This window comes from Lathyrus oleraceus, chromosome 3 (genome assembly GCF_024323335.1).
Source record: "Lathyrus oleraceus cultivar Zhongwan6 chromosome 3, CAAS_Psat_ZW6_1.0, whole genome shotgun sequence".
Lineage (NCBI taxonomy): Eukaryota > Viridiplantae > Streptophyta > Magnoliopsida > Fabales > Fabaceae > Lathyrus > Lathyrus oleraceus.
In genome coordinates, this window is record NC_066581.1 from 174888211 (window position 1) to 174913378 (window position 25168).

General features: G+C 37.9%; 1 protein-coding gene across 1 annotated transcript; it reads left to right on the top strand.

Annotated features, from left to right (window-relative positions):
* The first annotated feature begins 1291 nt into the window (after window positions 1-1291).
* LOC127126079 (ethylene-responsive transcription factor 4) lies at window positions 1292-2059 on the top strand. Its single transcript, XM_051054929.1, has one exon. It carries the CDS (start codon window positions 1369-1371, stop codon window positions 1840-1842), a length of 474 nt encoding a protein of 157 aa, XP_050910886.1. The 5' UTR covers window positions 1292-1368; the 3' UTR covers window positions 1843-2059.
* Window positions 2060-25168: the final 23109 nt, after the last annotated feature.

The following is a 25168-nucleotide window of genomic DNA, read 5'->3' on the forward strand; positions in this document are numbered from 1 at the left end:
GGAATTCTGCTCTGATCATGTAACATCGGGTTGGGGTCGAATGTTTGGATTAAATTATAATGTTTTATGATGAATCATATTATGTTGAATATTTTAAGTTGTTGAATTGAACTGTTTACGACTCTTTGCTGTTATCAAATTTAAAGTTTAAGACTAAATGGTGTATGTTATTCTACCTTATTTGAATGTTGATGTTGAATTTCGTTGCGACGATACCTAAATGAAAGTGAGCATGTGATGATTGGTTAATATGTTTGTTGTAACCCATGTTACGGGGCATGATAACTTATGTTTTGTGAAGTGTGACACCCTTGCGTTGGTGATTTTTTAATTAATTTCGATAATTATACGTGGGATTTAGAAGGGTATTACAAGACTTCCCCACACTTTGTTTCTCAAACTTTCCAACTCACACTTGTTATTTTCAACAATCCCCCTCAAGCGGTAAGTCTTTTATCCACATACATGTGTACCTCTGTTGACACTCTTTAACGAGACACGCCTCATATCCACCATCTTGTGAGGAGGCCTTTCGATACAAGTGAGTTGGTTCTTCACTCGAACCAAAAGTTTATGATACCATTGTTGGGATATTTATTGAGAGTTTAAATAGAAGGAACATTTTTTATTGGAGGTTTTTTTATGAGCAACACATATGTGAAAGACACACCACTTTAAAATGATAAATGTGTGAATTCTCTCAGTTATAAATGGTCAAATCTCTGCTTTTCAAATCAATGTGAAATTATCCAACATTTTATTTTCAGTACGAAAGAGTACCCACCTAAAATAGTACTAGTACCTAAGAATTTGTTTTATTTTTTATAGTATTTTATAGGGAAAATATCATTTTTGATCCCTTAATTATATTTTTGGGTTCAGATTAGTTTCTTAATTATTTTGTGTCAGATTGATCCCTTAACAATTAAAACGTATCGTATTGATCCCTTAACAATTAAAACGTATAGTATTGATCATTTTATCTAATTAACAACGAAAAAATTCAAAAATCAATCATTAAATTTGTCGTTAATTAGACAAAAGGACTACTATAACAAGTTTTAAAAGTTAAAAGAAAAATATGACACAAAATAATTAAAGGATTAATTTAAATCCAAAGTATAAATAAGGGACAAAAAGTACTAGGTCTAAGGGAGTAGTATATTGAAAAAGAAAAGAAAAACTAGTATTACATTCAGTAAAAAAAAGTGATTCTTAATACCACCAGAAAGAAAACCTGTCGGCGTGAATGCAGACTGTCCCTACCTATTTATATCCAGTCCCCCACACAACCACAATCCATATTCACACTTCACAATAATTCATTCACAAACACACACTTCCCTATACAAACTCTCTCTTTTACCCATGCACCTTCATTCGCTTCCTATCCCGACGGATTCCCCAGCACCGTCGTCCAAACCCTCGTCTTCAAAGGAGTCCCATTTCAGAGGTGTCCGGAAGCGTCCATGGGGCCGCTTCGCCGCCGAGATCCGTGATCCATGGAAAAAGACCCGCAAGTGGCTAGGCACTTTCGACACAGCAGAAGAAGCCGCCAGAGCCTACGACGATGCTGCCAGGGCCCTCCGTGGACCCAAAGCCAAAACCAACTTCTCATACTTCGTCACTCCTACGATTCTTCCAATGCATCCAACCCTCGACGGTGGTAATGGGAGACATGTCGCGTTTTGGGGTCCTCCGGTTTGTTTCACGGCGGGTGCTCCGGTGAGGTCGGAATACAAAGGTTACAAGTTGGAGAATATTGTGGCGAGTAAGGGGAAGGTGGAGGAGAAGAAGAAACCGTTCTTGTTTGACCTTAACTTACCGGCACCGCTTGTTTGAACTTGCCGGCGGTTTGGATTGGACGGTGTAAAGGACAGACATAACAGTGGTTCAATTGTTTGTTTTGTTTTTAATTAACCTTTTTGCATGTTGTGGATTTTGGTTTGATTCTACTCTACTATGTTGATGTACAGTTTAATGAATAGGTTTTAGGTTTTGAATCCTGTTTTAATTAATTATTCACAAATGGTAGTAGCATTAAACATCTGTTTATTTTTGTCGTTTATGGTATTTTGGTTATTTCATTTACATACCGAGTGAATTGCAACGTTCTGGGGCTTTATTTTTACCATAGATGAGAAAATCACGGAGAGTAGTGTGGACAAGTGAAAATAAGAACTGTACATACTACCAGTATATGTGACTAGTCCGTATTGTAGGTAAAGAAACAAAAAAGGAATAGAGACTCTTGTCTGGTCGCACCTTTTGATTTTGACTGCTGCCGTTCCTTACAAACATAGGAACAGTTGAACTTGTTTGATGAGTTTAAACTTTTTGGTTTTAAACCCCTCTTTTCTGTTGAAAGGGAATGGATTGTGGAGAGTTTGACATACATTTCCACTATATTTCCACTATGGTGAAAAAAAATCTCAAAATGCCACCACCCTAAATCAATTTTTCAATCAGCCACCATTTTTGTCTTTTGTGAGTTTATTTTTTAGGGGCCTCCATGTTCAGTTGGGATCTTGGATATAGGGTGTATTACTTTTTATTTTTTAATTTCTGATTTAATTTAAAATGAATAAAATAATTAATTAATATTAAAATATTATATTTAATAAAAATTAAAATATATATTTTTTAATAAATTAAATACTTTATTATATAATATTTTTCATAATTATTTAATATTAATTAGTTATATTACTTTTTATTTAATATTTGTAATAAATATATAATATTAATTAAAAATTAATATTTAAAATTAAATTAAATAATAAATTGTTTAATGGAAAATTACGACATCCAAACTCAGATACTTCATGTTACCGAATTTGAGAGAGAAATTGTTGCTCCGCGCTATCAAAAACCATACATCAATTCAAATGGCATGTTGCTGTATGAAGAAATTCGAATTTGTAATGATGAAGATGTACCTGAAATGTTTGACAATTATTTAAATTTCATTAACTTAGGGCCATTAGAGATGTATGTTAGTCGTAGAACATTAGATGAAATTGTATCATTATGTAAAAATGATAACTAGAACACGTCATGAAAATATATCTATAAATACTCCTCCATCAATTCATTTTTAGCACAACTCACACTTCTTTATCATCATTTCATTTTTACCACAACTCAAGCTTCTATCATTTTTACCAAATCTCAGTATGTCTCAAACTCCTTTTTTTGGATGGATGATAAACATAGGGGAACTAATGATAACATTCAAGCAGTAGGAAGTGATACTTATTGTTTTGATAAACATTTGCTTTGTTATTTTTTTCATAAATAAATATATATTATGTATTTGTTATTTTGTTTATTATTTTCGCTACATGTATCAGGTGGAACCCGAAAGAGCTTTTAGAACTCGAAATCATAAGTTAATTGATGCCCCATATTATATTCAACCTTTTTTTGGATACCTCTAGTTTTGAAAACGTCGCAAAAATGAAGGATATAGTAATTGATACAAGTTTCATATATGCTCTACTTGAACGATGGAGACCCGAAACACATACTTTTCACTTTCCAACCGGTGAGTGCACTATAACTTTAGAAGACGTAAGTATGCTTTTGGGTCTACGCGTCAATGGTAGAGCCGTCGTAAGACTATCCGAAATTAGTGCAAGTGCATGGTCCATGTTTTTGGGTCGTCAACCTCCAGAAAATCACATTAAAGGTAGATGTGTCTGTATCTCTTGGTTAAAACAAATACAAGAAAAAACTCAAATATCTAAAAATACCTCCCATGACGAACTCATTATATACACAAGAATTTATATTATATTGTGCATCTCCCTAACTTTATTCCCTGATAAATCGGCAAAAGATGTACATAGTATGTGGATACCATTTGTTCAGGATTTGCATCAGTGTGGTGAATATAGTTGGGGATCAGCTGTGTTAGCATTTCTATATAGGGAAATGTGCATAGTAGTTGACGTTGATGTTGATGGTATGAGGGGTGTTATTCTTCTACAAACATGGGGATTTACACGATTCCCATTTATAGCACCAATTAGTTCTGCAGTTCCAAGTCATCCATATGCATCAATGTAAGTCTTAATATTTCCATGTAAATCCATTATTTTACATTTCTGTTCTCTGTGTTATATAATATGTTAATCTTTCAATATAATGTTGCTCTACTTTTTAGATGGGCTTCGACCAACAAGAAAAAAAATTGCTCTAAAAATCCTCGTCATTACCTTGATGGGTATCGTGTCATGTTCGATCACATGTCGTCAGCAAACGTAATTTTGGTTTGACTATTTTTTTTATTACATGTCACTCAAACAATAAATGGTAAACTTACGTATTTTTTTAATACAATCATAGTTTATATGGAGGTCATATCTTGGATACCCCCTCTTGAGAATGATGATCATTTGATTTGGAGCGCAACAACACCAATCTTGTGCTTTTGGATCGTTGAAATGCATCAATCAGATAGGGTAAAATTGCAATTTGGGTATTATCAAGACATACCCAATCCTCCTAAATGCCTACAAGAAGAACATACCATGATTATGCAATAGTCATGGAATTATAGTTACACGACATTGAATAGAAACGAACAACAACTTTGGGAAAACAGACACCGACTGTGTTTGACTGGGGTAACGTTTCAGGGAGAAATGAAGCCAACTGAAGAATATATTAATTGGCTATGACATCTTCCATTACGATACGCGTCAATTGAGCAACTACTTATTGACCCCCGTCAGCACTGTTACACATCAGAAATGTCGACTGCACCGCGACCACAATTAACAAACCCCCAAACAAGAATCCCTCCCAACCAATATTATACACAAACTTCGACTTCCACCCAATATGAACCACAAAGTCAATATACACAACCCTACCAACAACAAACACAAAACACCCAATACCATCAACCAAACTATCAAACCCAAACATAACACACCTCATACCAACAACCAAACTTCCACACACTAACACAACAAACACCTACTAATTACTCATACCAAACACCACAAAACCCAATACACTACACTTCTCAAATCCAACAACAACCATACCTACGCCCCCCATATAACTACACACTCATCCCACCACCTAACTTTGACTGTTCAACTACACATCAATAATCAACAACCACTGATGTGAGCGACTATTACATCGCAACCATAGAACCTTCAAACCCAAACCCCGCCCCATTCACACAAATATTAAATAACTTTTCTCCTAGTATGGATTTTGAGAATTTTGAGGCATTCGAAATTTTTCGTGAACAACCACCCATTCTTCAAACCACTATTAATCCGTCCACAACTACTGCCCCTCCTATACCTACCTCAACACAACCATTAGATCGTGGTCACCGCGTTCGAGTACGTGCAAGATGTGGAATTGGTAGTCATTTCGTCAATGAAGATCCCAATCAACGTCGCAATTAATTTCTTTTTAATCTTTTTTTCTTTGTAATTATAGTTAAAAAATATTAAGAAAGTAAACATTGTAAGTATCGTTTTTAATTAATATTATATGAAATTATATTTTTTATTTAATTTGTAAAGTTTACTAAAAATAATATGTAATCATCTATTAATAAATTTATTTTTAATAAATTTATTGTAAGTATCATTCATTTTTCATTTTTATTAAAATTATTATGTAACAATTAATTTAATTTGTTAAAAAAAATTTAAGTTTTCTTTTTAATATTAATTTTTATGTAATATTAAATATTTATTACAAATATTACATAAAAAGCTATATAATTTCGAAATTTTAATTAATTATTAATAAATATTTTTTTAATAATATGTCATTATTTATTATTAAATTTATTTTTAGAACAATTTATTAAAATAATTTTTAATTTTAAATATTAATTTTTAATTAGTATTATATATTTATTACAAATATTAAATAAAAAGTAATATAACTAATTAATATTAAATAATTATGAAAAATATTATATAACAAAGTCTTTAACTTATTAAAAAAAATTATTAAATATAATATTTTAATTAATTTTTTAATATTAATTAATTATTTTATTCATTTTAAATTAATTCAGAAATTAAAAAACAAAAAAATAATAATAATGCACCCTCCATCCTAGATGGCGCACCCCAACTGAACCTCTGGGGCGTCCGCCATCTTGGATGGAGGCCCCTGAAAAATATTAAAATAAGCCCACAAAAGGACAAAAATGGTGGCACATTGGAAAATTGATTTGGGGTGATGGTATTTTGAGAATTTTTTTTCACCATAGTGGCATGGAGGTCAAACTCTCAAGATTGTGGATTGAGTTGGACGGATTTGGACTGAAAAGTTCCACTCGTGGTTGAACAAATTAAGCTTATTTTTGTCCTTTTTTCAAGTTGATTTTGATCGATTAGGTTAAAAATAATATTTAAATTGGACAATAAAAGTGATATTATAATATTTATACATATTTTATTTGATTAGGGGAAAATTCAATCTTAAATTCAATTACATATTTTCAAATTTAAAATCTATATACTCATTAAAATTTTATAAAAATAGAAATATTCAAAATCTAATTAAGAGGTTATACGAAAATGAAATTTTAATATTTTGTAAAAATACAAATGTATAATATTTATTTGGGATGATTTGGGTATCCGATACTCTATTTAAATGAACCGAATCCACACATTTAAGCCCATTTGAAATTGAGATTTAGGTCCAATGACCCGTCAACCCGTTTCAATCCAAGTCCATTTGAAATCGAGATTTAGGTCCAATGACCCGCCAACCCGTTTCAATCCAGTTCAATTTGTTTTTTTGGAGATTTATGTCTAATGACCCGCCAACCCGTTTCAATCCAGTTCAATTTGGTTTTTCGGAATTAGTTATTGCGGGTTGGATCAATTTGCAGTTTATTATGCAACCTTATCATTTCTAAGAACAAATATGCATGGATTGAGAAAGATCCATTCAGACTGACGTTCATTGAGACAACTTATCATTTGTTGTCGTTTATTGATACTGAGGATGAAAGTTCATCATAGATTGAGAGATATGTGGAGAGCGTAACAATGTATAAGGTAGTATGGGTGGATATCAATTTGGGTTCGACCTGAAACCATCAAACCAGACCAACCCTCGGATGAACCATTTTGGCATATTCTTAATCTTATCGAAAATCAATTTTTATCGAGTTTGATTAATTTCGTTTTGGTTTAAATCAAATGGTTTATTTTGATTAATCAATTATTAAACCATTTAAAAAGTTACTTTCGAATTAAAAAATAAGCGGTTTTCCTTTTACGAATTTTTACATTAAATATGATTATTTGACTTTTTTTAAAACTATAAAATGGACAATTTGAAACTTTTTTTCATTCAAAATTTCATTATTAACGTACTTGTGAGATTAGAGCAAGCTCACACAAGAACGTAAGAAGCTTTGTATCTGGTCTTTTTGTGTAATGAATTGGATTCTCTTGTCAACCTCAAGATTGAGGTATTTATAAGAATCTTATAGGTCTGGATCTCAGATCCTAGAAAGATAAGTTCCCCACTTCTCTTTCTTAGGAGCCTGAGGAGAGGGTAATCATCTCTCTCATTTCTTTGGGGGAACGTGACCACCTTCATTTGATCCTTTCTCACATACCGTAACAAACTGGGACACGTCACATTTTCATGTTTCCACATGAAGGAGAGCTTTCTGAGAAATGGACATCATAACCAAATAATGGGTGCTCGTTCCAATAAATGGGCGACTACGAAGCTGGTATGGACGACATGTTTCATCGCCCCCTCTAATGAACCTTTCATTCCTCGCTTTGTAGGTTCTTTATAAATATACCAATACATAGCCCCTCGAGCACAAGGGTTTGGAAAGAGTGAAGTGATTTAGTTGGTCTTGCTTTTCGTATTTGAACGAGTCTGTCACATATGCCTAGGGCGAGTCCATTAACGCGAGGCGAGTCTCTCAAGCTCGGGACACACCTCTAGGCATCAACGAGGGAAATCCCTAAACGTCAACTGAAGTGAAAAGCATGTGTTTCATTGAATGCGATGAATGACAACTTAGTCTTGGGAAGCAATTTTGGTTCTAATTCCTCACACATGTCAATGACATGGGAATTTTTTTTAACTATTGGGACATCTAATGGGAGATTACTGATTAGCCATACGGTTGAACTTGTTATTCTTTTAAAAAGATTTTAACCCTTCCTTTTAACCTTTTTCGCACTTCCATCTCTTCAAGTTTTTGTCAACTCCCTAAGAATTCTACTGATGGAGAGTACTTCCATTCTCCATTCTTCTAGACACAAGCTCCTAACTTTGTTTGCAAATATGATTTTGCTATTTTTCCGCTCCCTTTCATCTTAATAGTGATTGTTAATGTTATTAAATGGTTGTGTGATGTTTCCATGAGTTTACTCCAACATGTCGCAAGTGAACGAAAATATCGAGTAGTATAAAAAATATTACCACACAAAAGTGACTGACTATCGAGTTCTATCTTTTCTATATGTAGATAAAATGATCAAAATATAGTTTATGAATGATTTTTATTTTTACAAATAAAATAATTTAAACAAGCAGAGTTTATGACTCTGATTCATGTCTTAAATCCTCTTACAAACCCTAGTTTGGTACGAGAATAAATCTAGTTTTGTAGAAAAATAGAAAAGATAGATAACACCCATTTTCGTCGGCATGTTGTCTTACTCTAATCAAATACAATACCCATTTTTTCCGTCAACATGGTGTATTTGTTCAAAATCGGCTTTCAAAGCAGTCATTAACAAAAATTACTTTCTTTATCGAATTTTGAGACACTTTCGTCACCTCAATTTGATAGCTCGGTGTTATAATTTTGATATCACACTACACATTTTCAGTGTATGGGCGATATTAATTTATTCATACTCCCGTAGCGAAATTAAATACTTAAAGAGTATAAACACCGAAACCAATTTTTCTTATGTTCTTGTAACAAATTCTCTGGGAATCTACATGAGGTTTGTCATTTGAGGTTTGGTGGTAAAGGTTTCTTTTTCACTTTTGAGACTTCCTCATGTGCTAGTAATTCAGATTGGAGGGTAGGTTTTTTATAGGCCTTAGCTTTCTCATTTTCACATTTCTTCTTTTTGAATTTGTCATATTTGACATCTTGATAAGTTATGTTAATACTGAAACAAAAGTCTTTGACGAAAGGATTTTTCATTGGTTTGGCAAAAACAAACTCAATCTTCTCATCCCCTACTTCAAAGGCGGGCTTTCTTTGGTTTACATTTTTAATAACACCACTTATGGCTATGAAATACCTATCTAAAATAATAGGAATATGAGAATCCTCTTGTCATACCCCGATTTTGACCCTGAAATTTTTCCGTTTTTTCTTTTATTTTTTGCATTTGCATACATTCATCAGTATAAAACGGATTTTAATATCTTGACTTTTTTATTTTTAATTTGATTTTAATTTCAAATTAAGTTTAATTCCAATTGTCAATTTAATCTTAATTGTTTATTTTTACTAGTGATTAAAACTCTAATCGATTTTTATTTCCAAATGAATGTTAGAGTTGATATCCAAGTAATTTTAAATGAATTATAAATTAATTTGATTTTAATTTGGTTTACTGATTTGTTATTATTATTTAAATTAATATTTAAGTTAGTTTTGGATTATGCCTAAAAAATCATTTCCATTTTATAAACCAACTTCTCAATTATCCACATTTTATGCTCATTTGCATATCCATAAAAAAGGGCAATATAAAAAAAAGCATGGTACGTAATGCTACATTCTCATACACTTCATTCCATTTATATATCATGAGCACATTTTACATGTTAAAGCCAAGCATGTTTCCATGAGCATAGAAGATGTTAACAAGGTTTTCAAAGGAATGGCATATAGAGATGTTGTTGGGAGTTATTGATGAATTACATATTAGACCCTTTCTTGATTTACTGGTGGGGTGTTGTTCGAGTGTTGGAAAATTGCGCTTCAAGCCTTGACAATCAATTGGATTATGAAAACAGTTCTGCCCATAAAGTTTTACTTTCAAATATTTAAGTGCTTATGGACAGCATTTTGTTGTTTATTTAAAAATGATAATGCATTCAAGGGAAAACTGCAATTAGCTACAATACTGGTCCCCTGAAAGAACCTCCTCACACATTTTTTTACTCTCAACTAATATGTCATTACAGGGTGTTTGGAAGAATTTGATATCACAAAAAAAACCATTCTGTTGAAACTCAACCAGAAACATAACCTCAAATTAGGCGCTAACACAATCATATTGAGATCCCAACAATATAACAGTTTGTGTTGAAACTTGAAACCTTACAATCTAGTTTTAAATGATCACAAGAAAAAGAAATCAGATGCTCCTGTTTACAGGTTCAAGTGCCTCTATAGTAACTACACTTTTTCCACGGATTACCACCATCCCTATATCAGTCTTCTCATTGCCATTGACCTCAACAGTATTGTCAACAACCAAATTCATAAACTGGTCAAACACACAAAAAGACATTACTTGGAATCCCGCCCTTTGCTCGTACCAAACCTGTTGCAGATCCAATGTACATACAAGTGTAAAAGCATACATGATTTAATTCTAATACTGTAATTTCTGCAACCTTGCCAAGAAAACCCCAATGCACAACCTGCTAGACCTGCAGGACACAAGTTGAACATTGTTTAAAGCCTTGGTCAAAAGAAACATGTCCAGTGATCCATACCTGTAACATCCTGCGAAAATATCAACACCATAACAGGTTAGAACAAAAGAGTTGAAGGCCAATTTGGAAATATTTTACACACAGGAGATTGCAGACTCAACCTTGAATGTCTTCTCAATTCACCTGATAAGTATGTAGGACGGAAAGGAAAAAAGGTTGTTAATTGTATGAAAAAGCATCCTGATGCATCGAAAGTGTATCTTGCCTGTGATGTCCTGGGTCAGGAAGACATCCTTGTTCAAATATCCCAAACCTTTGGAGCAAAGATATGTGTTGATAAAGCCTAAAATCCATAATGTTTCAAGAATCCAATGGTTACGGCACCTGAAATCCATTGTGAAGACACATTGGGTCAAACCTGCCACTGAACGTGAAATTTCTAAATCAGCAAGTTTACATATTTGGTTCATTAACAAAGGATAGTAACGTTTTAGTAGGAAACTTAAAGGACAAATCAAGCTGTTGAAAGAGTAGATATGTCACATGAGCATCCCTTGGTATTGTTTGCAGAGAACTCAAGAAGCTGCTAAAAAAGACTCATCAATTTTCATGCCTGTTTTACAACAGAGATATCCTCAAGCAACTGTTGTATCTGCATCATTAGTTCACAAACTCTGTGCCAAAACTCAAACCCTTTCTGGAAAGTGCAGAGCATCTGAGTGAGGATGTGATATCAGTGTTCCTAGCAGCTGAAATCAGAAGAATTATTTAGTGGCATATCACAAGTAGAAGAAATTGGAATTGAGAAGGGCATTTTTTCCAAAAAATTCAATCAACAAAGTTATCCCAAATACCTGTTACTGCTGGGTATGAAACATGACTGGGAAGCTTGGCATGAAGGTTATGTTCATGGTTCACTGTCAATCCAAGGTACTTTCGGTGTTTATCAAGCAGCCGGAAAGGCGGATGCAATACTCTTGCTGTCAAGGAGACTTCCTGCTTGCCGACATAAAAAAATAGGCACGCATCATTCTCGTTTTTTCTCTGCAATAACCATCTACTTTCAAACCACCAAACCGTCTTTAACTCCTTCCAAAACCTGCATCAGTTCAAGCAACAACCTGTGGTAATGCAGTACCATCATCATCAATGTAAATAACAACAACTGTAGCTTCAACAAGGCAACCAAACAACTTGCAATAGCAACCTGCAACATCACAAGCCTCAACCATGGCACTCCAAATGTAGCAAGCAATAATTCTAGTTCTACAATGCGTACTTCACCAAGCTATACAACACACATGAAAGATGGGTAAAGACCAAGAAGTTCACCATTTTTTCTATGTCGTGGTTGTCCATCGAGCCATAGCAGACGAGAAAGAGAACACATCAGCAACAAATTCCCATTGAAGTCGCACCAACAGGGTCGTGCAAAAATCGAAATTCACTGCAGTAAAAGTTAAAATAATTGTCAAATCGTTAAAATCCAGAAAATACCCAAAATGGAAATAAGACAAAGTTCAAGAAGAAAGGTTATGTTCAGATTACCTTTCCGAGTCCAATGATCAAACAGGGCAATCATCTCTGAGCATCGAAAAGCAATCCTGGAACTTTCTCCATTGGACCATTGAGCGTCAATTTGTAACCCTAATCCGTGAGATAAATAGAGGAGAGCGATTCAGAGAGAAAGAGGGGAGATCAGCCGAAAAACCCTAGGAAGCTGAGCATCAAAGGCGGCCGCAACTGTTCAAACAACAAAAAAAATAAAAGAGATCTTAGTAAGAGTTCTGTAAAAAAAAAAACTTCAAAGCGATTAGCATTCACGAACTCATAGAAGGAAGACGGTGATACTATTGTTGGCCCTATTTTCCGAAATCCATTTCTAAAAAACTCGAAGAAGCAAGAAGCGTAGGAGATTCCGGACCTGTTTCACCCGCCTCCAAGACTTCCCGATACGGTAGATTTCTCACCTTTTGTCGCTCCATACTTAGATTTGAGGATGGATGCACCGTTCCTTTTCACTGCACATTGTTTCACACCCCTGGGGATGTAGGTTTCAGATTTGTGATTAGGTTACAAAATTTGTTGGAAATAACTCGTTTTTTGAAATAGCTAAGTTTGGTATAGAGAGGGAGAGGAGGAGATGGGTGCGATTTCGCTTCTTGAGGCTTCAGAATCATGAGTATTTTTGTTTCTGTTTCTTTCTCTCATTAAAAGATAGACTTTAAAGGTTCATTCATGAGATTGTCTTTTTTCTTTTACGCTGCCCGATGGATGTTTTGCCCTTGGTAATCTCCCTGCATTAATGCACATCAAATACTGTAACGTTTCATTATTGTTGGGACCAAGGCTGATGGGAATTCAAAGAGTTCCCCTTTTTCCTTTCACTCTTCTGAGTTTTTGTGGGCGTGTTTGGATTCGCCCTATGTCCTCATTTAGGCCGAACCGGAGTGCCTCACTTGGGCTTCTTGGTTTTATTTTCGGCCCATGCTCTTTTTTTTTTTACAATGTTTCATCCGTCCTTTTGATTATATGCTTAAGCCGTTGATAGAGTTAACAAATGTCAATAAGTGGCCGAGTGGAGAGAAAACAATTTAATCTTCTTTAGTGGGATGAGTTCAATACTTGGAAATAACATATCCTAATTTATTTTTATGCTTGCTATTTTATTTAATCGTTTTTATGACTCCTTACTATTTATTTTACCATTTTGTACCTTTTTTATGTAGTCCCATTTTTTTTTTTATACTTGTTGATTTTATTCTCTCCGGTTTTATTTTTAATGTGTTGTAAATAACTTGTTTATTTATTTGTTTATTTCGACTTACTATTGGGGGGCTTCTTAAAATGAGATTTTAAGAAATTTCCATTAATTTCAAACCTCGGTACTTTAATTGTTTTAATCTAATATTCAAATCATTTTTATAAATAAAATGTGAAGAAAAAGGTTACCTGGATGGAATGTCCAGTCGTAATCCCGAATATTAGGCTCAAGCTGTAAGAGCTTGCAAGCCATAAATATTCGTCTTCACTTCCACACTCTAATATTCAAAAATCATCTTCTAAATAAGTTAGAAGAAAAAGATTACCTGGATGGAATGTCCAGTCGTGATCCCGAATATTAGGCTCAAGCTGTAAGAGCTTGTAAGCCGTTAATATTCGTCTTCTCTTAACATTCCAAACATTCAAATATTTTCCTAAATAAAATGTGAAGAAAAAGGTTACCTGGATGGAATGTCCAGTCGTAATCCCGAATATTAGGCTCAAGCTGTAAGAGCTTGCAAGTCGTTAATATTCGTCTTCTCTTTAATATTCAAATCACTTTCTTAATAAAGTTGGAAGAAAAAGGTTACCTGGATGGAATGTCCAGTCGTAATCCCGAATATTAGGTTCAAGCTGTAAGAGCTTGCAAGCCATAAATATTCGTCTTCTCTCCAAAACACTTGTAAGTATCTCAAACCATCTTCTTAATAAAGTTAGAAGAAAAAGATTACCTGGAGGGAATATCCAGTCGTAATCCCGAATATTAGGCTCAAGCTGTAAGAGCTTGCAAGCCATAAATATTCGTCTTCCCTCCAAAACATTCATAAATATTCGAATCATTTTCTTAGCAATTTTGGAAAGAAACAGACTGCCTGGGTGGAATGTCCAGACGTAGTCCCGAGTATTAGACCCAAGCTGTAAGAGCTTGTAGGTCACAAGTACTCGTCTTTCAAACTTCAAAATACCTAATTCCTACCTTAATACTTCTTCAATAAAGATGGAAATGGAACATGGTGTATACCGTGCCCTCCTGAGGCTAGGATTCGAGATGTATATCTCGCTCATCCAAGTTCTCGCCATCACTCAAAATACATCCAACCAATCAAACTTTTTTTTTCTCGCCGCCGTGCGACTAATCAAAAACCTTTTTCATAAATGAAAGATATATTGTCTTAAATGATACAAAACAATGTTTCGGCCACGATTGTTGAGTAGAGATAAACGACGCTTTTCCGAATGTAGATCTATAAATCCGTTCGATGTGTGGTATGCGTCCACTCCTCATCTGTTTTGGGTAAAACAATGTTTTCGTCGATTAATACAATATAGCTTTCGCTAAAATCGACCAACAAACAAACATTTTTCTACCCAGAACTACGTAAGCCTTGATTTCTCTTTTGAGATACGTAGGAGCAGGATTTTTAAATCTTGTCAGGCCCACTAATAAAAAACTTAGGTTTAGTCCTTCGTTAAAAAATCCAAAAACATTTCTCCTATCTTCTATTCTTTCATTCCCACCTAATAAATTGAAAAGCCTAACATTTCAAACTAACATTAATGCACACAACTGACCTAATGGTTCCCGTTGAGTACAACGGACGTGAGGGGTGCTAATACCTTCCCCTTGCGTAATCGACTCCCGAACCCTGATATTGGTTGCGATGACCATATCTTATCCTTTCTTTTGTCTTGGGTTTTATCGATATTTCCCCTTTCCTTTTTAGGAATAAATAAAGTTCGGTGGCGACTCTGTTCAGTCCATCATTGCGAGCGTGCGATCGCGCTTCGCTTTGAAGTCGTATCCCCATATTTTTTCGAGGTGCGACAGATGGCGACTCTGCTGGGGAATGCAAATCCCTAAGTGAGTCAAGCCTAGTTAGGTCGCTTGTGTGCCTTTGTGTGTTTACCTATATGGCTTTTCTTTATTGTTTTTATTATCTCTATTGTTATATTGATATAAATCTGTTGTATTGGTTCGATTACGGCTTGGTACTTGGATATTCTGGTTGCAAACCTTGTGGGAAAGACTTTTTACCCGAGTCTCGAGTAAAAACATAAGATAGGACGAGGTTGAGTAGTGCGGGTCCGCGAGATGTATTTCTCGTTGGGTCGGTACGAGAACCTCACTTAGAGTAGATTCTTGAGAGGATGTTGTCGCTCGGCAAGTAAGTTGCCGTAAGCTTCGATGTTTTCTTTAGGATCCATGACTCTGAGAACCATTTGTAGAACCTTAGTTCTTTACCCCATTAGGAAAGATGGTTGCGTAGTGTGGGTCTGCGAGATGTATTTCTCGTTAGATCGATACGAGAACCTCACCTAGAGTAGATTCTTTAGATGGAGTTGATGCCCGGCAAGTAAGTTGCCGCAGGTAGCAAACAGTCTAATGGATCCATGACTCTAGGAACTTTTTCAAGGAAAAAACCTTAGACCATACCTGGTGAGAACCATGTTCTATACAAAGCAATCAGACTTATCCATGCCTTAAGCCCATTGAACCTAAAAAAAATGCATCACATTCATACATTGCATCAACATCATAAAAAGCAAACTCTTAGTTACCTCTTATTTGTTTCAGGAATTGAGAACTTGAAAATGACAACTTCAGTGAGACACACTTTCACGCTCAAGTACAAGGAACCTAAGTTGGATAGTCTGAAGGGATTGATCTCTGATTTGTCTCTCAGCAGACGTGATGATTTTGGAAAGAGCTATGGGAAGATTTTGAGCCTGCTAAATAAGAAAGTGGACTATGGAATCATCGGCTCTCTGGCACAATATTATGATCCACCTCTACGCTGTTTCACATTCGCTGATTTCCAGCTAGCTCCTACTTTGGAAGAAGTTGAGAGGATCGTGGGACTCAAGTTGAAAGATTTTAATCCGTTTCCAAAGCTCGAAGAAGATATGGGCCCAAAGAAGATAGCTTCGGCCCTAAGTATCAATGTCCCGACTGTTCGAGACAATTGGGCTGAAAAAGGGGGTTGCAAAGGTTTTGCCGCGATGTTTTTGGAGGATTTAGCTTTAGAGTTCAAGAAAAGTGGAAATTGGAATGCATTCTACGCTGTGGTGGCTTTATTGATCCATGGGATTGTGTTATTCCCAAATGTCGAAAAATTTGTGGATCAAGTGGCCATAGAAGTCTTTCTCTCTGGCAATCCAGTACCGTTTCTCTTAGCCGATATCTACTATGCCCTTCACACTCGACATGAAAAGAGGGGTGGAATGTTGTTGTGTTGTGCTCCGTTGATTTACACTTGGTTCATGCAACACATGCCTGAAGAAGGTCCTTTTGTGGCAAAAGAACTTAAGTCTCCTCAGAAATTAGCTTCTCTCACCGCAAGTTCCATCAGATGGTACATCCGCGAATGGGAAACCCCAGACATTATAGTCAGCTGTGGGGAATTTCCTAATGTACCGTTGTTGGGTACCAAGGGTTGCATCAACTATAACCCTATGTTATCTCGATTACAACACGGTTACCCCATGGATGGTCCTCCTGACGCAAAGGACTTACAGCCATTTGTGCTCTCTGACATCCAAGCCAGCAATCCTGATGTAAGAGCGGTACGAAAGGCTTGGTTAAAGGTTGTGAGAATGGGTAAAGAATTTGGAAAGAGAAACATTCTTGCCAAAGAACCTTACACGCAATGGGTGAAAGAAAGAGTCGAGAAAATCCAGTTGCCATATATCTTAAAGGCTCCAGCTGTTCCTAAAACTCCTGAGCCCGAGCCCATACTCCTTGAGGACATGGAGAAACTCGTTACTAAGGTTAAGGAGCTTGAAGTGGAGAATGCCGATTTACGAATTCGGATGAACCGAGTTATCTTGGAAAATCAGAATTTGAAAGAGGAACGTAAGGGAAAAGCCCAAGAACTTGAGGATAGCAACAAAAGAGCTAGGCTTTTGGAAGACCAGAAAGATGATCTTGATCATATCCTATTGGGTTCCACGTCAGTGATTAAAACCAGGAAGGAGGAGCTCAAGAAAGCTGAGTATAGGATCTGTGAGCTAGGGAGATTGTTGGATAAATCTCTTATGGATAAAAAGGAAATTAAGCTTGACTTTGAGGCACAAATCCGTGACTTGAGGGACGCTTTGAAGAAGTGTGAGGAAAAGTTGTCTCGCGAGATCCTCCAAAAGGAAGAAGCTGAAAGAAACTGTCATCATCTTAGGTACCAGTTGGAAGAAGCTACCAGGAGGTTTGCAGTTTTGGAGAGCCAGGAAGGTGATGCGGCCTACTTACTCCTGAAGAACGATTGTGTGTACTGGAAGAGGTTGTATCGAGAGGCTAGGGCAACCCTAGATGAAGATCAAAAGGTCATCAAGGAACTCCAAGAGCTCTATGTTGAATGGAATGGCAAGTTCCGCAACTTGGCTAGGTTTGTCAACCTCAACATGTTAGAACTTCCAGAAAAACTCCAGGAAGCGGATTGGTGTATGTGTCCAGAAAACACGCCTCCTCAAGTCTTCAACTTCGTCAAGTTTATCAAGAAGATGATGAATGAGCTCACCACAGATTTGGCTACGATCTTGAGAGCTGAGACCGAACTTAAGTTCACTTGTACTTGAAATTTAATTATTGATGCTTAAGTCTTTTTGTATTTGAATCGTGTGTACTTGAAGTTAAATCTCTTTGTATTTGAACCTGATTTTAATTAATGGAAGTTGTCATTTTTATTCTCAATTATTACATGTTATTCTTATATTCTAACATTGCCTGAATAAATAATAAAGATAACTAAGAGTTTTGCAAACAAATGCATCCATACATGCATTCATACATTTTCAAAAAAAAACAGAGTCTCATTCTGTCCTTTCTTCCTTCAGTGTCACGCTGAATTTTCAACACCAATACAATACTCGTGCCAGAGCTCGTCAAAGAATGGCAGATCAAGAGCATGAATTGGAGCGAGTGAGCTCAGAGCTTGAGGACCTGCGTGGAAACATGGGGCAGGTCATGGAGATATTACAGGTCATCAGGGCAAAGCTAGACACCCAAACCACGGTTGTTTCTGAAATCGTTGGTCCATCGATTGAACCCCAACCTGCGAGAGCGGTACCGACAACTTGGCCAGCCTATGGTCTACCTCCCGGTTTCACGCCTACGGTTGAGGGCGCCCCTGGTTTTGCACCATCTGCTCAGCAGACAGCTCCTCTACCGACCATCAATGAAAACCATCCAGTGGTTCACACGTTCGCACCTCCTCTCGTCCGGGCACATGTGCAACCTTACTTTGAGGATCAGCAACATGCTCCAGACTTTTCAGATGAAGACGAGGAAAGGCAAGAGGACCTAAGAGGGATGAAGGAGAATTACCAGATGCTGGAGAAGAGATTGAGAGCTATGGAGGGCGACCAAGTTTTTGGTGCTACAGCTAAGGAAATGTGCTTGGTATCTGGTCTTGTGATTCCTGCGAAATTCAAGACCCCAGATTTCGATAAGTACGAGGGCCACTCGTGTCCTAAGAGTCACCTCATTATGTATTATCGAAAAATGGCTGCGCATGTAGAGGACGACAAGCTCATGATACATTGCTTCCAGGATAGCCTGAGGGGTGCTCCCTCCAAGTGGTACCTAAGCCTGGATCAGAGTAGGATTCGGTGTTTCCAAGACTTATCTGACGCCTTCATCCAACACTACAAATATAACATGGATATGGCCCCAGATAGGAGACAACTGCTTAGCATGTCCCAAAAAGACAAGGAGTCTTTTAAGGAGTATGCGCAAAGATGGAGGGAAGTGGCCTCGCAGGTTGAACCACCTCTGGCTGAGAAGGAATTAGCGGATTGGTTCATGGATACAGTTAAACCTGTGTTTTACGAAAGAATGGTAAGCAGTGTATCCGCAAGTTTCTCTGACCTAGTCGCCGTGGGCATAAAGGTCGAACTTGGATTGAAGAATGGAAAGATGACAACTACCTCTGAAACATCTGGTAGTAATGCCAAAAAGTTTCCTGGAGGATTTCAAAAGAAGAAGGAGGGGGATACGAATGCAGTATCAACCAGTCAAAGAAGGAGTCAGTCATGGAAGAAACAACACCAATTTTCTCAACAACAACCAATTTACCCAGTACAATATGTCCAACAACCGTATGTGGCAGCTGTCACACCAAATTATAACCAACCACAAGCTTCAGTTTATCAACCGGTTCCCGCTCAACAAGCGCCGATATACCAGCAAGCGCCCGCGCCACCTGCTTATCAACAGCCAAGGGCACAGGTTCCTCGACCACAAAATCCTCCGAATCAAAATAGGGTACAGAGAGCTAGAGTCCCGTTTGCTTCAATCCCTATGACATATACTGAATTGTACCCATCATTGCTACAAAAAGGTTTGGTGACGCCCAGATCTCTGGGTCCTCCACCAAATCCTTTACCTCCATGGTACAATCCAGATGCTCATTGTCCTTTCCATGGGGGTGCCCCTGGACATGATTTAGAAGGATGTTATGCTTTAAAGCATATTGTGCGAGACCTGGTTGAAAAGAAGATTCTGTCCTTTCGAGACGCCGGACCCAATGTCAAGAACAACCCTTTGCCAGCACATGGTGACGTCAATGCCGTCGAAGATGCTTCTGATGTGTGTGTAATCAAGAATGTGGAGAATGTCAAAACTCCGTTGCTAGCACTTCATGCAGGATTGGTGAGGGCTAGATTGATTGATACTTGTCATGATAACTGTGAAGAATGTGCCATTCAGCCGAAGGGATGTAAAGTAGTACAAAAGGATATTCAGAATTTGATGAATCAAGGTGTTTTACAAATTTCTGGTCCACCAATTAATGAGGAAGTTTCGGTCATTGAGCCTGTTTTTAATATACCAGAACCGTTTGAGGTGACTTATCATAGAAGAGACGTTGTTCACCCATCACCTGTAGTAGTTTGCATGCCTACACCATTTCCTTTTGAAAGTACCAAGGCAGTACCCTGGAAGTACGGCATAACAGTGGTAGATGGAGTGGTAGATGGAAAAGCTGAGGCCACTGAAAGTAAGAAAAGTGTGGAGAATGTTGACGCCGACATCACCAATATCGCAGGAACAAGCAGGATGACCCGTAGTGGTCGGATTTATACTCCCAATTTTGATGTGAACCCTCAAGAGCCAGCAAGGGGAGCTGCAAATGTAAATCCTACCCCAGAACAGGGAGGGGCACAACCGGCTGTGCAAACAGATGAAGCAAGTGAGTTCTTAAGGATAATAAAGAAATCTGACTACAAGATAGTTGATCAGTTGCATCAAACGCCATCAAAAATATCTATCTTGTCTTTGCTTCTGAATTCCGAAGCTCATAGGGAAGCTCTACTAAAAGTGCTTGCTCAGGCTCATGTTACCCAAGACATAACGGTCGGCCAATTCGATGGAGTGGTCGCCAATATCACAGCCTGTAACACTTTAAGTTTCAGCAATGAAGAGTTACCTAAAGAGGGGAAGAATCACAACCGCGCTTTGCATGTGTCCATAAAATGTCAAGAAGATGCTCTAGCCAGAGTTTTAGTTGACACTGGATCATCTCTCAATGTTCTACCAAAGAGGGCACTTGCTAAGCTGTCTTACCAAGGTTCAGAGTTGAGACCTAGTGCGCTTGTGGTAAAAGCTTTTGATGGTTCTCGAAGGACAGTAGTGGGGGAGGTAGAGTTGCCGATACAGATTGGACCGCATGTATTCCCCATCAATTTCCAAGTCATGGACATAAATCCAGCTTATAGCTGCCTTTTGGGACGCCCATGGATACATGCCGCTGGGGCAGTGACTTCTACTTTACATCAAAAGATGAAGTTCGTTGTCGATAACAAGCTCGTTATTGTCTCAGGCGAAGAGGACTTTATCATCAGTCAACTCTCCTCTTTCCGTTATATTGAGGCTGATGAGGATGCTTTAGAAACCTCTTTTCAAGCCCTTGAAATATCCAATGCTACCCTTGAAGAGGTTAAGGATCCTGCTGAGAAAGTTGGTTTGTCATTCGCTTCTTTGAAGAGTGCAAAATCAGCAGTTGAAAGTGGAGGCCCTGCAGGTTGGGGGCAAGTCATCAATGTCAACGAGAAGAATGACCGTTTTGGTTTGGGGTACGAGCCTTCTGCTAATGGAGGAGCCCTGGTCCCTGCAAAGGACCGTGTGCGGAGCATTCAAGAAGTTTTCCTGAGCAAAGGATTTATCCATGGAGAACAAGTTGGTGCAGTGGAAGATGACACTGAAGATGAAGAAGCATTGAATCTGGTATACCGGTGTGAAGCCGCCTTGACAAACTGGGAAGCGGTTGAGATTCCAGAAGTTTTTCCTGTGTCAAAGTAATTGTTGTTTTCCTTTGTGTGTTTTTTGAAAATCCTTAGCTCTGCCCAAGGCTAATGGATCATTTGTAGGGCCCCTTTTGAATTTCAAAAAAAATCATTATGACAAATAAAGAGCATTTTGTTCAAATTCTTGTCGTTCATTTATCTGTTGTTTTTCTTAAAATGGCAATCCTTTCAAAACTACAAAAATATTTTTTTTTACTTTCTTTTGCATGTTATTTCCCTTTTTCTAAAAAACCATCATTAAAAAACATGCAGAATAATCAATAAACCAGTTGAATTCGATGACCCCGCTACTTCCTATAATTTTGAACTCCCCATCTACCAAGCGGAAGAGGAGAGTGAGGAAGATTGTGAGTTCCCTGAAGAACTGGAAAGGATGCTTGAGCACGAGTCAAAGGCCCTTCAGCCGCATCAAGAACCAGTGGAAACAATCAACCTTGGCACTGAGGAAGATAAGAAAGAGGTCAAAGTTGGGACTACACTTGAGGCAAGTATCAAAGAAAGATTGGTCAAGTTGTTACATGAATATGTAGATGTATTTGCTTGGTCGTATCAGGATATGCCAGGTTTAGATACTGACATTGTTGTCCACAAGCTACCACTACAGCCAGATTGTCCGCCAGTGAAGCAGAAGCTCCGAAGAGCAAGACCCGACATGGCTTTAAAGATTTGTGACGAGGTGAAACGTCAATTTGATGCCGGTTTTCTAGCAGTTGCAAAGTACCCTCAATGGGTGGCCAACATTGTGCCAGTACCCAAAAAGGATGGAAAGGTCAGGATGTGTGTTGATTATAGGGATCTAAACAAAGCTAGTCCAAAGGACGATTTCCCCCTGCCACATATTGACACTCTGGTAGACAACACTGCTAAGTTCGCAGTCTTCTCCTTTATGGACGGATTCTCGGGTTATAATCAAATCAAGATGGATCCAGAAGACATGGAAAAGACCACATTCATCACCCCTTGGGGAACATTCTGCTACAAGGTAATGCCTTTCGGTCTCAAAAATGCTGGGGCAACGTACCAAAGAGCCATGGTCACCCTTTTCCATGATATGATGCATAAGGAAATTGAGGTTTATGTGGATGATATGATTGCAAAATCTCAAAGTGAAGAGGATCATATAGACCACTTGCAGAAGCTGTTTGAGCGTCTTCGGAAATTTCGACTACGACTGAATCCTGCTAAATGCACCTTCGGTGTCCGATCCGGAAAGTTGCTTGGTTTCGTTGTTAGCCAACGAGGAATTGAGGTAGATCCTGACAAAGTCCGAGCTATACAAGAGATGCCTGCTCCACGCACCGAGCGAGAGGTTAGAGGCTTCCTGGGACGTTTGAATTATATCTCAAGGTTTATCTCACATATGACGGCCACATGCGAGCCTATATTCAAATTGCTTCGAAAAGATCAAGCAGTTGAATGGAATTCTGACTGCCAAATGGCTTTTGAGAGAATCGGACAATACCTACAAGAGCCCCCTATTCTAATTCCACCTGTTCAGGGGAGGCCACTCTTTATGTACTTAACGGTGCTTGAAAAGTCAATGGGATGTGTGTTGGGACAACATGACGAAACCGGTCGAAAGGAACATGCTATCTACTATCTAAGTAAGAGATTTACTGATTGTGAAACCCGATACTCACTCTTGGAGAAAACTTGTTGTGCTTTAGCATGGGCCGCTCGTCGTCTAAGACAATACATGATTTGCCACACTACTTTGTTGATCTCAAAAATGGACCCAATAAAGTACATCTTTGAAAAGCCCGCTTTGACTGGAAGACTCGCCCGTTGGCAGATGTTACTATCTGAGTATGACATCCAATATGTGTCTCAGAAAGCCATAAAAGGGAGTGTGTTGTCTGATTACTTGGCAAACCAGCCCGTTGAAGATTACCAGTCGTTGAAGTTTGACTTCCCGGATGAAGACATCATGGTAGTAAAAGACTGTGAAATCCCAGGACTTGATGAAGGACCTGAGCCCGGATCTCGATGGAAGCTCATGTTTGATGGTTCCTCCAACTACATGGGGCATGGCGTAGGAGCTGTCCTGTTGAATCCAAATGGTGGACACACTCCCTTCACAGCAAGGTTGTGTTTTGATTGCACGAACAATATAGCAGAATATGAGGCGTGCATCCTAGGCATTGAAGCAGCCATTGATCTCCGAATCAAAATCCTTGAAGTATGTGGAGACTCAGCCTTGGTGATATACCAAGTCAAGGGCGAATGGGAAACCCGTGATACCAAGTTGATCCCATATCGTGCCTATGTCATGGAACTAATAAAATACTTTGACGAAATCACTTTCCGTCATATTCCGAGAACTGAGAATCAAATTGCCGATGCTTTGGCTATGTTGGCTTCAATGTACCAAGTCAGATTCCATAATGAAGCACCTCTCATTCAGATCGAGCGGAAAGTTGAGCCTGCCTACTGCCAGTCAGTTGAAGAGGAAGCCGATGGTAAACCCTGGTTTCATGACATCAAATGCTTTTTGCAAAATCAAGAATATCCAACAGATGCAACAACCCTTGACAAGAAAACATTGAGGAAGTTAGCGTCCAAATTCTTCTTAAGCAATGGTGTGTTATACAAGAGAAATCACGACATGATTCTGCTCAGATGCGTGGATGAACGTGAAGCAGACCTGTTGATCAAGGAGATTCATGAAGGATCCTTTGGAACTCATGCCAATGGGCATGCCATGGCCAAGAAGATTTTGAGAGCTGGTTATTACTGGTTGACCATGGAATCCGACTGCTTCAATTATGCTAGAAAATGTCATAAATGCCAAATATATGCCGACAAGGTACACGTGCCTCCGACCCTGCTAAATGTTTTGACGTCACCTTGGCCTTTCTCAATGTGGGGCATCGACATGATTGGCGCCATCGAGCCTAAAGCTTCCAATGGTCACCGCTTCATCCTGGTTGCCATTGATTACTTTACCAAATGGGTAGAAGCCGCCTCTTACGCTAATGTGACAAAACAAGTGGTTGCACGGTTTCTCAAGAAAGAGATCATTTGCCGTTATGGAATTCCAAGCCGGATCATCACAGATAATGGGACGAATCTGAACAATAAGACCATGAAGGAATTATGCGAGAGTTTCAAGATTGAGCACCATAACTCTTCACCATATCGTCCAAAGATGAATGGCGCTGTTGAAGCCGCTAATAAAAACATCAAGAAGATCCTGCAGAAAATGGTGAAAACCTATAAGGATTGGCACGAAATGCTACCCTTCGCATTGCATGGATACCGGACTTCCGTCCGCACTTCAACAGGGGCAACCCCATTCTCTTTGGTATATGGGATGGAAGCAGTTCTCCCAATTGAAGTAGAGATACCTTCAATGAGAATCTTGATGGAGACCAAGCTAGAAGAGGCTGAGTGGATTCAAAGCAGATTTGATCAGTTGAACCTCATAGATGAGAAGCGATTGACT